Source organism: Parasteatoda tepidariorum, chromosome 7 (genome assembly GCF_982258835.1).
Source record: "Parasteatoda tepidariorum strain Cologne lab strain chromosome 7, Ptep-v5.0, whole genome shotgun sequence".
Taxonomy (NCBI): Eukaryota; Metazoa; Arthropoda; class Arachnida; order Araneae; family Theridiidae; genus Parasteatoda; species Parasteatoda tepidariorum.
In genome coordinates, this window is record NC_141761.1 from 98,535,956 (window position 1) to 98,550,955 (window position 15,000).

Consider the following 15,000-nt stretch of genomic DNA (forward strand, 5'->3'; position numbering starts at 1 on the left):
TATGTATCTATTTTGTTTGTTCTCACTACAATAAATAAGCGAAGATGAAAATTTTCTCTGATAATATGAAAATGAATTAAATTGTTTCAGCTTGACGGATGCTACAATTACACTCTAAATGTCTCGAGGATACAATATGGCAATAGTTTTAGATATAAAAGAATTATGGTTGCTGCAAATGTCGTCGAGGATGGAACAGGTAAAAGTTATTGATTTTTTTTAATTTAATGAAAAGGTTTATTTAAAATATTCTTATCAGTCATTTTCATAATAGTTGTGTAAATTTATAAAGCGTTTTTAATTCCTATTACGATGTTTTAAAACAAGTATTAGGGAAGTTTGGAATTAAAATTAATAGTATTATAATTATAGTGCACATTAAATCTGTAGGGTCATCATGTCCTCCATCTTCCCACAACAAATTACATCTGGGGGTCCAAAGTTATATAGCAATTACTTTAATGTGCAAATTTATAAACCCCTATTTTAATGTGTAGACGGTATGTTGCATACACACGGTTTGTTATGGTATTAGCATTATTTCTGGAGTTTTGCATATAGCAGGCTTTGAGTCTGTACATCTGAGCTACGATTCGCACAAAAATATCAAGTTTAATATTACAACTTTATTGCTTGATTAAATAACTTTATTGGTTTAAAAAATATGCAGATTGAAGTTAAGTTTTCATCAAATAATAGGAGGCTAACGCACTGGAAAGCTCGGTCGGAACTTTCGAACAACGCCATCCACCGCGTCAGGAAAACATTTCCGACCCCGCATTGTTTGCTCCGTTTAAAACAAAGTTTGGAACGAGGAGAGCTAATGATGTCGTTGATGATGTAGGACTAATCCTGTCAATATGATTTCGAGTCGTCAGGATGCCCCCTACGCCTCTTAGAAGTTCTGAAACGCTTAACTGAGACACCGACACCCTGTATATATATAAAAAAATATATATATGTATATATATATATATATATATATATATATATATATATATATATATATATATATATATATATATATATATATATATATATATAAAATGAGAGTTATTCAAGATTTTCCAATCTGAATAATCTATGTTATGACTAATAATAAATGTTGTTTTCTCAAGTCTGGTTAACAACATAATGTTTTTTGTTTTAGGCGTAGATCGAAATGAGACTCAATATCTTCAACGACAACAATCGCCGTTGAGCATTTCGTTTAGCAACGCCCAGAGACAATTCTATAAACCCGGTTTGCCGTACAATGGAGAAGTTAGTATTAATTATTATGCATGTTGGTATTTTTATAACCATGTTTCATCAGTGTTTATATGTTTGAAAAAACGATTCGACTAATATTCTGAAGTTTCAAGGTAGTGACAGTTGTTGCTTTCAGAAATCTGTATCCCCGTTTGTTGGTTTTTCAGATGAAATACGATACAAGATATCAACAGCCTTTGCAAACACCCTCCCTCTCTCTTCTTCTTTTTTCAGAATATCTCAAAGGAATTGGAAAGACAAATTACACTGGGGAATGCATTTTTTTGTTAGATGAGATTCTTTACTAGATCATAAACTCCATCGTATCGCAGATTTTGACTTTTCCTGGAACGAGTTTCTATGAAATTTTAAACTTCAAGATGTGCCCTAACTCCCTTAAGCTTTTGTCAAAATATTTAAGCGACTCCCGGTTATATATAAAGTTTCTAAAGTTGCAAATTTCGACAAAAAATGTCATTTAAAAGAATCTATAGCTTTAGAAGCAAGTTTTGTTTCAGATTTGAAATCCTTACACCCGAATTATTCAAAATCAAGAAAATGCATAAATGCAGTAGAAAAAAAACTGTTCCCCAGTGTTATCTGTTGCGTTAAAAACTTTTCAGATATTATACACACAGTGACCGTTGACCGAGATTAGACTGGAAACTGGTCATAGCTATCTTCTGACGCTCTAGTCCATTAGCACAATGCTCCAAAAAAAAACAGCCCACCTAAAATAACTTTTGATCTAATGATCGGATCTTTACGCTCCAGGAATCAATCTTAACGGTTCGAGGGGATGACCTCAAATATGCTAATTAATTAGTGCAGACGATATTTTAAAGTCACAAAATCAGACACAAAAACATATTTTCTCTAAATAAACATACATTTATTTGACGAATTCGGATTTCTACCCCCCAAAATGTAGAGGATAGCCGCAATCTGAGAAATGTGATTCTCATAGTTGAGTCAGGACAGAGATCCAAAGCTTGGACTTCGTAATGTTAATTTTACTCTTTGCATATTTCACCATATCTCGAGAACTTCTTAAGCGAATCCAAAAATTTTCGCAAACAATTATAAAATTCGTTTATCCTAAGATGATGCCACGCAAAGAATAAATTTCATTAAATATTTATTACTTTTCATTATTTTATTTAAGAATAGTAATAGTCGAAAATATTTTGAATTGTAACGTATAACATTTTTACATCATTTTAAAATATAAAATTTTTCATGACAAAACACAAAATTTGAATGAAATTGGTCTAATAGCTCGTGAGAAATCGGAATTTAAAAAAAAAGTCGTATTTTCGAAATTCGAACCATTAAGATTGAGTACTGGAACGTAAAGATCCGATCATTAGATCAAGACGCAGTGTACGTCTTTTTGACGCAGTATACGTCGTTGCTTTAAACTCTGGCATGGATCATGGATTATGACTATCTGATCAATTACTTTTTGCATTACTATGCTTTCTAATTTGAGTCATCACAAAGAGGCTGGGGTCTCTAGGATTAATTGATTATTGGATTAATTGACTGATAGTCTCTTTTGTGTTCTTTATTATTTTTATTTTAAGATTCTGTTTTTGTTTCCTAGTACTTTTCAGATGTAGTTGTCTGTTGATCGGTACCATCATAAGTAAAAAAAAAAATAGTCATCATTTTCGTAAAAGTCAATTGCCTGTTTGTTCCTTTAAACCATAGGCATTAATTTGTCATTTTCATCATATTTAGATTAAAGTGAATCAACCGGATGACACACCGGCAGCAAATGTACCGATTGAGCTGTGTGCAACCATCACGAAAGAAAGAGTTTTAGCTGAATGGTGGGCAACGAAGAAGCTGAAGTATTGTAAGAATTACACATCTGATAAAGACGGTATCATACAATATACAGTACTTGCACAAAATATGGATGTTGTATCGATATTCTTAGAGGTAAGAACAAATTTGTATTGTCAGTAAGTTATAAAAAAGTAGGTAAAAGTGTAATTATCTTTCCAGACGTAAGTAATAGAGAATGCTTATAAAAATAATACTTATAAAAAATAATATATAAGAATACTTATAAAAACACGTTAAAATAGTGTCAAATATGCAATAATACTTTTAGAAAGGCTATATAATTCGCACGATTATGATGTTTCTTGGTTTAGGAATTTGCCAGTAAGCAAATACTCAAAGCCTTCAGCTAAAATTATATTTCAACAACATCCAATTCGAAATTTGGTCCGCATAATATTTTTTTATCATAAAATGTTCTCGTCTCTCGCCAATGAGAAAGTTGAAGTATTTTTGGACAATTATGGACAATTTTTTTACAAATTGTCCCTACCTGGTATAAGACCTTGAAATAATTTTGCACCTTAATTATACAGCGTGATCGAACAAAAGAGTGGAAAGTTTAAATTCTAATAAAATGGTGTCTTGATTGAATACCGAAATTATATTTAAGTCATCGAGTTGAAAAAGTATATAAAAAAACATCTAAGTTTTTTTTAAAAACTTTTTAAGCGTAGTTTGTTTTGTTATAGACTTATTATATAGACTCTACTAAAGACGATAGAGAATAAATTATGTGTAATGGCTGTTTTTATGGGTTTTATTATTTTCTGTGTTTTTCGGGAGTGAAATCAATTACTTAAAAACTTAAAACTTGCACTCTTTTGCGTAAAAAGTAATGTTCTGCTTAAAGGTTTTACATGAATGAAAAATAGCTTATTAAAAAAGACCATATATTTCATACCATTTAACGTTTTTAAAATTTTAGATGTCAATATGTCTACAACTATAGAACTCTATAAGGATGATATTAGCCGTTCATCATTGCATCCTTTTTCTGAAATTTCACCCTTATTTCTTAGATGTCAATATGTCTACAACTATAGAACTCTATAAGGATGATATTAGCCGTTCATCATTGCATCCTTTTTCTGAAATTTCACCCTTATTTCTTAGATGTCAATGTGTCTACAACTATAGAACTCTATAAGGATGATATTAGCTGTTCATCATTGCATCCTTTTTCTGAAATTTCACCCTTTTTTCTTAGATGTCAATATGGCCACAACTATAGAATCCTAGAGATGCTATTAGCTGTTCATTGCACCCTTTTTCTGAAAGTGACCGGATCGCTTTCATTTATAAACTTTACAGTATGGGCGATCTTCGGTCAATGTACTTTTGCAATAGTTTTGGTGAAAGAACATTCGTAGTTCTGTGTCGAAAAAACGTTGAATCCCGGAGTTGCAGCAACAATTATGCCAAAACGTCGCCAAATGTAACCAGTGGCAAATAAATGTATCAATAAAGTAAATAATAAGAAACTACAAAATTTGTACTTCATGATTTTAAGAGTTTCGGTTTAATTAAGTTTAATGGGCATTTTTGGAACACATTTTAGTTAGTTTTTGTTAGAAATTTTGTTATTTTCCAGTTGTAACATTTCTCACATTTATTGAATTTAATTATATAAATTTTTCTTTTAAAGGCCAAATCAGTAACATTTCCTTCAAATGGGCCACATAACACCCTTAATGTTCCAAGTGCTGCTATCTACTTAGATCCTTATTACTCGCCTTCTGAAAGCTTCATCCAGTTACAGCCAGTACAGCAACCAGTTTCATGCGATAGTAAGCTGAAACTAAAGCTTCTTTTTACATCTAAAGAAAGTGACAATTTCAAGTTTTACTACCAAGTAAGTTAGTGCTCAATATCAATTGGTGTTTTATCATATCTGAAATGTTATAATATGAAGAAATTAGATAATTGTTTCAACTATTCTGTTTGTAAGCTTAGAAACAAAATTGTTACATTTCATTTACTTTGATTGTGAATTTTATTATGATGATTCATTTTTAATTATTTTGAAAAACTAAAAAAACTAAAATATAATAGTTAGTGTAAAAGAATCTCAGTTTGTTTTAACTCGATCTAAACATTACGAATAAGAATTGCGTTGTTCTTCATTGTTTTTGATACTTTCCTAAATAGTTGTAGTCCATCAATTTCAAAATTTTGATTATTATCCATGAATGCAGCAAGAATCAATTTTTCATCAACCAGTTTTATATGCCAGTAAACTGAAACTTAAGCTTCTTTTTTGCATCTACTGAAAGTAACAATTTCAAGTTTTACTACCATGTAAGTTAGCGTTAGATATCAATCAGCATTTTATAGTATCTGAAATATTATAATATGAAAAAATAATACAATTGTTTCTACTATTATGTTTGAAAACTAAAAAAAAAAATTATTATTTTTATTTTGATGATTTTAATTTATGATTATTCATTTTGAATTATTTTGTAAAACTAAAAAATATATAATAGTTAGTGTTATAGAATCTAAATTTGTTTTCAAGTCTTTCAGCACTACACATTATGAAAAGAACGATGTTGTTCTTCATTGTTATTGCTACTATTCTAAATAGTTGTAATTCTCTAATTTCAAAATTTTGATTATTATCCCCGAATTCAGTAAAATTTAATTTTGTTCATAAATTTTAACGAATACTGATTACCGTAAAATATTATAAAAAAATTACTCAAATGTCTCTTTTCTTTTAATAAAAATTTCTCATCTCAAGGATGGCCGTTATAATTCTGATTTCAGGTATTACATTTATAATGATTTTGAGCATTATAGTTTTTCTTAACTAGAGAAGATTTTAGCTTGAACGTGAAGCATTGTGATTAGCATTTTTTCGTAAAACCTTTATATTATGAAACTAAATATAAGTATAATCAATATAATGAACTATTGTGTCGAAATAATCTCTCCAATTTATTGTTCTAATAATTATTCATTACTTTTATGATAATAATGGAATAGATAAACATTTCTTTACTCATAATTAGGTACTGATTAAGTATTATACTCACATTTAAAATAATTTATTATTTGAAATCCATTTAATAATCTTCCTGTATTTGAAATGTAGGACACGGGCAGGGATAGCCTGGTCGGTAAGGCGCTGGAGTCGCGTTCGTGAGAACGGGTGTTCAAATCCAGCCGTCTGAAGGCTCCCCGTGTAGCAAATGGTGACTGGTGTACATTAAATCTGTCGAGTCGCAAAGTCCTCCATGTTTCCGTAACAAAGCAATACCTCTGGGGGTACTGAATTGGAAATTGATCGTCCTCTGATTCAGGTCAAAATTACAATCTGTGGATGAATGAATGGATGTATGAATGGGTTCGCCTTATAAATGGGTGTGACGTTTGGGATGGCAGAAGTCAAATTCTTGGCTATAGATCGCGCCACTGGAAGACAAGAACAATCGCACCCCCTCTGCCTTAACAAGCATACAAATGAAAGAGAATGTAGGACACACCAACTTAGACATCTCTAATAGCTTTTAGAATACAGTGAGATTTTATTTAAATAGCTAGTCCAGCCCCTTAAATAAAAAAGAGCTACCTTCGCTTTCATGAATATACAAGTTGTTCTTAGATCATTTTAATTTAAAATTAATATTACTTCCAAGAACTTCAGTTTTTATCTGCTGTCAAACTGAGGGCAGCCTAAATTTGTCAAAAAAGTTAATAAAAAATGAGTTTAATTATATTTAAATGACCTAAAATAAACACAGAAGGAATTGTTCAAATAATTAAATATAACTTTTACATATGAGCTGAAACTTCAGTTAACATTGAATTGAATTAAGAAGAATATAAAAGCGATATTTTATCTGAGAAATTCATAAGAAATTTAAATTCTTTTATATCTTTATGTTTAATAGTTTTATATCCTTATATTTAATATTTTTATATTTTTATATTTCTATACCAAAAATCTTTTGATCTTTTATTGTAGTTTGAACAAATTCCAAGTGCTTAAACATTTTTCTTCCTTTACAAAACTCTTTTTTTAATTTGTTTTTATAGATTACAAAACAATCCGATGTCGTTTCAACTAATATACTAGAAACAGATTTTTCTGTTGAAAATGATGTATCAAGCAGGTATGAAAGTGATGAAAAGATTTTAAAAGGAGAAGAAACTCAATTGCTACCCATATTGCAATCTAGCTCATCAAATGCTGAATCCGATTGTCCTGCATCCAAAGAAACCAAGTAGGTTATCGATAATTTTTTTCGATTCATTGGTTTTAATCGCTAGTTAAAACGCAAGTTAAAACATGTAGATCTTTTTACCCAGACATAGCATTTTCTAAAAGTTTTTCACAAAAGAGTTCAAAATTTCAGAAATTTTGCGCTGTTGAAAGTTTTATGTATTTATCCCAATGCCATAAATCTATTCTATCTATTTTTATTTTATTCTATTATTGGTTTTTGTAAAGATTATTCCACATTTTTGTGAAACTGTGAAAATTTGCAAGTAAATTAACCAAAACAACATGGATAAAGCAAAAATAAAGGCACAAAAATTGATATACAGTTTCGATTCTATAAACAGGAATCTTATTCAGAGTAAAAAGAAGAACATTTGTATTTTGACACTAAAAAAGATTTTTGTTCATGGAACTGAAACTATAATGTGTCCATTTTTGTGCCTTTATTTGTTCTTTATTTTCGTTATTTTAATTCATTCTTATGTAGTACAAAGCATGCCTTATTGCCTTATTCCTATTTGTGTACTCATAATTTTGTGATTTTTTGAATATAGGGTTCCGTTTTTGATTTTTGCAAAAGGTCCTATTTTTTAGAATTTTTTAAACTTGTTTTTTAAATTTTATAAATGTAAAATTATCTTAAAATTGAGCTCTTTGTGTTGCTGTGAATATGCAAAAATAAAATGTATTATTTATTAATTTCGTGCATTATTTATTAAAATAAATAAATAATAAGCGAAAACGTTCATTCAAATAATTGTAGGTATGAAATTATAATTAATTAATAATGAAGTCGTTGACTCCGTTTTTCAAAAAAAGTTTTGAGAAGGGTTCATTAAAACGAATTAAACACATTTTGAAGGGCCCATTTTTACGATAAAATGGCTTTTGGAAAACCGTTACTATCATAAAATAATTCGTGAAGGGTTCGTTTTTACGATAAAATATTATGTGAAGGATCTGTTTTTTTTTTCATGAAATAATTTGCGAATTGCCTATTTCTACAATAAATAATTTTATGAACGATTAATTTTTACTGTGAATTTTACCACGATCACCACTCTTTTTTTTACCATTAAATCGCTATTAAGCTTCCCTTTTACCATAAAATAATTCATTAAATTCCGATTTAAGATAAAATGATTTAGAAAGGTTTTGTTTTTATGATTAAATAATTTGTGAAAAGCCCCTTTTTACGATCAAATATGTGAATGATCCGTTAATGAAATTGGTATCTTTATGTTTTTGATAACAGTTGGGTCAAGACTATCGTGATTTAAGTATGTGAACAAACTATTATAACTGGATTCTATTATAACTGTTGAATTTGCATAAAATAAAAAATCTTTATTATTCATTTTGGCTATCAGATTAGAAATTAAATAAAATTGTGAGTGCATTAAAAAAAAATATATAACTTCCTATGTTTGATTTCAATGTAATACGTTTGAAACACTTTTACATACATTTAAGCATTCAAAAAATAAATAAAATATTTCATAATTTTTGATTAATCTGGATATTTTATATGAATAAATTAAATCTAAAATTTCCTTAAAACATGAAACGAAAAAGGGAAAAATTAAGTGTTTACGGAATGAATAATTTTGTTTTCCTAGATATTTACCACCTGTTGGAGAAGTTGATTTCGAAATTGATGTTGATGCTGCTTTGTCACCTGTTTTCTATGTTCTTGTGTACTACGTTCGAGGCGACAGGGAGACGGTAGCTGATTCACAAAGAATAGAAGTACAAAAATGCTTCAAAAATAAGGTGCCAATTATGATATATTCTTGAATCCAGAGCTTTAATTAATGGTAGACAATGCAATGTATATTTATATTTATAGCTTTGGAAATGATAAACATAATGAGATCAATTTTTAAAAAAAAATTAAAATTTAACTTTTTACCTTCTTTGCTATTTTTAATTATTGTAAGAAAAAATTAAAAATTTTACCCTTTTGAGAAATGATCTTTTTTTAAAAAAAGTTGTAGAACAGGGTGCATGGCATTTTTAAAAATTTCTTAAAGGTGCTTATTTTTCGTTTACTTTTTTAAAAAATCCTTAAGGTGCTTTTTTCATTGGGGGTTTGTGAGAAATCCTTAATTTTCTCTTTGTAAAAGATTTTTTTTCTTTGCCTTGTCTGTTGTCATAAATTGATAGAAAAGCATGATTTTCCCATTTTATCTTTCAATATTTATCAGAAAGTTAATTATTTTATCATGATCATGTAATTTCATTGAAAATGAGTTTGCATTTTGTAGATTTTATGTATATGAATGAAGAGCTTTAAGCAGTAGAAAGAAAAAAATATTGCTAAGCACATCTTAATTATGAGAGTTTTTTTTCATTTTTAAAAAGCGATTAAAATATTTTTTAAGTGCTAATTTTTTATTGCAAGATTTGACTTTACGCCCTGTAGGATATATTTATAGTTTATTGTTTCACATTTTGATCATTGAACAAAATCCATTTGGTTTCTCTAGAATGAGATATTTATATGTTATAAAACAATCCAGAAGGTCACTAAATTGGATTTTTTACCTTTCTTGTAAAGCTTTTATAGTAGTTAAAACCTCCGAAAAATCACGGTAAATCTAATTATATATTTCCAAAAACAAGCACTTTCTAAAGACAAGTAAGTGGGGGAAAAAACTAGAAGGATTTTTAAGAGATACTATTATGCCAAATGTTGTCCTATTGTTGGGTGCTAGATTTCAGGTTTCAGTCACTTTAATTTTTTTAATTCTTGGTTTCATTTTATTCTTATGACTTTCCCAAGGAAACCTTTTATATATTTATTTAAGAAAAAATGATCATTAAAATGCTGTAAATCTTAGTTGCTCAAGGCAAAAAATAAATAAATAAATAAATAAATAAAAAGAAGAAAGAAAGAAAAAAGAAAAATCTTTAAATTACCTGAATTTTTCTTTCATTATATAAGCAGAAGGTGATTTTTTTTTTCAAACTAGTAAAACTTTATTGGGAACAAAAACAAACACATAAATACAAAGAATATATATTCGTCGTCTAGAGGAAAATCCTGTCCAGGCGACAAAGAAAAGTAATACAATAAATCTAAATTAGAAATTTAAAAATAAAAAAAGGGAGATATTGCAATCATAAATTATTTTGCTCATCATAGGACATCATCTATTGTTGAACACTGTAATAATAGAAAAAAAAATACATTAAACTATATAAAAAAAATATAAGGTAACATAAGAAATTCATTTGGCACAAGACTGGTGTAAAAAATCAAATGCTTCCTTTAAGGTGAAAAATAGAGGTCTAAATCGTCAATGTTCATCATAAATTGAAATAAAGCAAGCTTAAAAGATGAATATATTAGGATGTTTTGCAACTGGAATGGTAATTTATTATATAATTTAGGTGCTAAGTAAAAAAAACTGTTTTCGTGAAATTTCTTTTATAAAGTGGGGAATCTCATATATTTCAGTTGGTCTCCTTTCAGCCACATTAGTTTTTAATTTGCATATTAATTTATTGCTGTGTAAATAAAATAAAATACGAAAAAATACATTATGGAGAAATGGTAATAAGTTAATTCTTGTATAAAAATTAGTAGTAGTTATACTTAAATTATTTATATTTAGAGAATTAACTGTCAACTTGTAAACTTGACCATTTATAGAAAAAATGATAATAAAGAGGAACTTAATAGAATGTAATTAAGTAAGTTTATAACATAAAATTGAATAATTGAAAAATGGAGTAGTCCAAACAGAATATGCAATATAAAATGTCAAATGATTTACTTCAGAAAACAACGAAAAGAGAAAACTGCAAATAATAATTAAAAATATTTTTGATTTCTTATATTTGTACGTCTGGTATAATTTATTAAGCTGTTTCACTTTGTTACTTTAAACAAAGCATATTGTAAATTTTTGTTTTCCTAAGATTTAGCGTAGTATAACCGCATTTGGCTTCTGGAACATCAGATTCCACCAGAACATCCACTTTAAGCTAATGGGCAGAGGGTGGATTTCATAAAAAAAATGTGTGAACTATTTAACTTTTTTTATGCTAAGCATATGACGTAGAAGATCAAAAAAAATTTTTACCTAGCAGTTTAATTCAAATTTATAAAAAAAATATTTAGCAAATATATATTTTTTTGTTCTGAATTTGTCTGAAATAGAAGTTAAACTCATTATTTTTATTATTTTATTACTTACATGGTTATATACACTATGTGTAAAATATTTTATAGCATAAAATGTTTCCTAGAACTTAAATATCCTTCATCGAAAATTTTTTATTTTTAAAAGTTTCTATATCCACCATTTTTTTCTTTTATTTAAAATTTCAATATTAATGTCGACTTATGAACTAAGTATTTAGAAGCATAATTCTTGTTTAAGCTAATTAGATTATAGTACATTGTTCGCATATAACGATTTTCATTAAAGAAAAAGAATAACAACTTACTCATTTTTACTCAAAATAATTACCATACTTAAAAATTATCTTTTATTAGGTAAAATTTGCATTTGGTGACGAAGTGCAACAACCAGGTATGAAAACTTCAGTGCAAATAACTGCATCGCCCAATTCATTGTGCGGAATTAAAACAATCGACAAAAGCATATCACTTTTGAGCAACAATGATCAACTCACGAAAGAAGGTGTAAGTATATCAAAATACAAATGCACTTTTTAACCTTGTAAATTAATTATAAATTACTTATATAATAAATTAATTATACATTACTTATATAATAAATTAATTATAAATTACTTATATAATAAATTATATAATAAATTAATTATAAATTACTTATATAATAAATTTAATTACAGATTTTCCAAAGATTAGATAACATGGATAGCAATCATTATTACACCAATAATCCTTGTCATCAGAAAGTACCTCAACCAGGTAAGTACGACGGATTGTATATATATATATATATATATATTGCATATGTAATATATATATATATTATATATGTCATGTATATTTGTATATATTCTATTGTATTGTATTGATTGTATATATATGTGTATATTGTATATGTAAGCATAGAACAGATTGCATATAGTAAAGAATTTATATTGCAAAAAAATATTTTAGTTTTAGACACATTTGTTCAAGTTCTAGTTTGTGAATCTTGTTTGATTTAAATGTCAAATTTAGGAAGATACCATATTCCAGTCAATGATAAGCGATTCAAAGAGATTATTTATTGGTTATGCTATCTCATATGTTGCCTCTGAAAAAATATAATATATTGAATTCAGCTTCTTAAAATCTATTCAAAATTTTAATTTAGTATCAAGATTTGATTTTATATTTGGTTTAGCATTCGAATTATTATTTGACTTGATGCTCACGTAAGTCTTTTAAATATATTAAATATTGAATTTAGTATAAATTAGATATGAGGTTAAATATTCCTTAGTATAAAGTCGTCCGAAAATCTTCAGAATGCTACATCAGATTTTTTCCGCGAAATAATTTGCAAGCTTTCTTACGCATTCATTTTTAATATTTTATTGCTTACAAGGTTATTTGTATTTTGACACTATGTATAAAACATTTTATAACATAAAATGTTTTGTAGAACTTAAAAAAAAACATTTTAGAAACTACCTTTCTTCTATATTTTATATTCTATCATTTCATTTACTTTGTTTTGGACTTCTTTTAAAACAAGTTTGATTAGCTTACCAAAAGTATGTGTTACTGCTCATATTTGGTGCGGTGCAATCATTTCCAGCTCTGGTTTCATTTAACTCTTGCATAAAGTGAACCAGTATTTGTTTGTTCACAGTATTCTTACAGCCTTTACATAACAAGTACGTGTAAATACTCTCTGATGAAGTTAAAATTGGTATCGGAGTATCATACTACGATACATGTGCAGTTATTTTTATAAGTAAAATTATCCCAATAATCATAAAAATCTTAAATAATCTTCTAAAATCGTGCGCAGTTTAGAAAATAATTATATTTATGAACGAAAGTTCAACTATTTAATATAAAAGTGATAATTTTTGAATAAGATTAATCTTTTTGATTCTTCATTATAAGATTGTTAAGTTATATATAGTATATAGATGATTCATGCAGATTTGTACTTATAGGTCTCTATTCTGGCAGAGCAAGTTCAAGCATTCTAATACCACCTGGAAGTGGGGGAACAAATTCTTATGATGACTCTCTTTCGGCATTTCAGGTGTGTAGTTTAAACTTGATGAATTATGTTTTTCCAGATCATTATTGTACAAACAGGGTGTTTTTACAATGGACACCCTTAATATTTATTGTTAGATACGTTGTCAAAACTGAAGACAAAAGCTTAACGCATAGTTAAAGGGTTGAAAGGTTTGAAAAAAAAAAGAATAAGAAAAAAAATCACAATCTATCGGATCTCTGCTAAGGGAGGCAGGGATGAATGTATCGAAACTATTTCAATTGTCTAATAAAACTTGGAGGTGTTTTTAATAACTACCTTTCAAGTTATCTGTATTTAATTCGAAAATAAAGCTTGTATTCCACTTCCGCTTTCTTTACAAATGAGAAATTAAATGGTGAAAGAGTTTTGTTTCCTTCTTCATTAGCATAAATATTAATTTTAGACTGTATATACTTTTTACTTCATGTTTGACCAGTACTTTAAAATTATTTATTAAGGGAATAATAATGCCAGAGGCCAAGGAGAAATAATGGCAAGCAGAGGGTATTAATAAGCCCATATTGTTTAAAGCACAGTGTTCGTTTGAATAGGAAATGAGTACAATAGTCAAGATCTCAAATTTTTCAATAGTAGAAGCTACTAGAATATGTACCCATTTACAGCACTCAACTCAGCTCAAATTACAGACTAGCACTGCAAAATGCAGATTTTAAAGCTTCAGAATGTTCAATAAACTAACATTTTAATCAATTTGCATCAATAGTTTAAATACACCAGTTCACTTAAGCGAATTTAATAAATTGACTTTCCTAATATAAATTTATTATTTTAATTAGCCGATTAATTATTTCAAATCAACAGCAATCGGATTCCGCTTTCGTGCTTCTTTCAGTGATTAACTGTAGTTCAAATAATCTTAAATGAATTATAAATAATAATCTATGAAAATAATTGCGAAAATTTTGAAAATATGCATAATAGTAGAGAAATCTTATCGATAGTAAGAGAGATGTTTTACTGATAACAATGATAAATATTTATGATATAAATTTATTTCCAGAGTTCTGGTTTTCTTGTGATTAGTGATTTGATTCTGTTCACTCGTCCTTGCATGAAGGGAGAAGGCTATGGATCAGGCGGCTATGGAGATGGAGGTATGGTTAACACCGTATTCCAAGCAGAAGCCCTCTCATTTGACTCTGGTGAGATAGACCAGTATTAAGTTATATGGAAAGAAAAATTAACGTTTCTTAACTGATGAATTTAAAGATCTAAAAATTCATTACTTACTTGGTTTTATTACTACTTTAATACAAATTTTATTCGCATTGAATTGTATTTACAATTACATAGATTCTCTTAAAAAAACAATCGCGGGATGCTTAGTTTAATATCGTTTAACTCCATATCCTCACTTGATAACCTCCTGGATTGACTTAAGAAACGAGTTCATAAGGTTTTATTGGTACTTTACTTCCAGTTTAAGTCACTCGCCTA

At 28.0% G+C, this 15,000-nt stretch overlaps 1 protein-coding gene across 3 annotated transcripts in view; it reads left to right on the top strand.

Annotated features, from left to right (window-relative positions):
- Positions 1-15,000, top strand: part of LOC107450327 (murinoglobulin-1) — a 95,379-nt gene that overhangs the window by 47,322 nt on the left and 33,057 nt on the right. For 2 of the 3 annotated variants that reach the window (XM_087168342.1, XM_087168343.1), the window contains exons 10-19: positions 91-199; positions 1,151-1,263; positions 2,995-3,198; positions 4,751-4,957; positions 7,147-7,334; positions 8,953-9,106; positions 11,841-11,990; positions 12,164-12,242; positions 13,451-13,542; positions 14,564-14,705. In XM_087168342.1, the coding sequence (XP_087024468.1) occupies positions 91-199; positions 1,151-1,263; positions 2,995-3,198; positions 4,751-4,957; positions 7,147-7,334; positions 8,953-9,106; positions 11,841-11,990; positions 12,164-12,242; positions 13,451-13,542; positions 14,564-14,705 (1,438 nt within the window). The remainder of the gene's footprint in view (positions 1-90; positions 200-1,150; positions 1,264-2,994; positions 3,199-4,750; positions 4,958-7,146; positions 7,335-8,952; positions 9,107-11,840; positions 11,991-12,163; positions 12,243-13,450; positions 13,543-14,563; positions 14,706-15,000) is intronic. The other variant, XM_087168344.1, reaches the window with a different exon arrangement.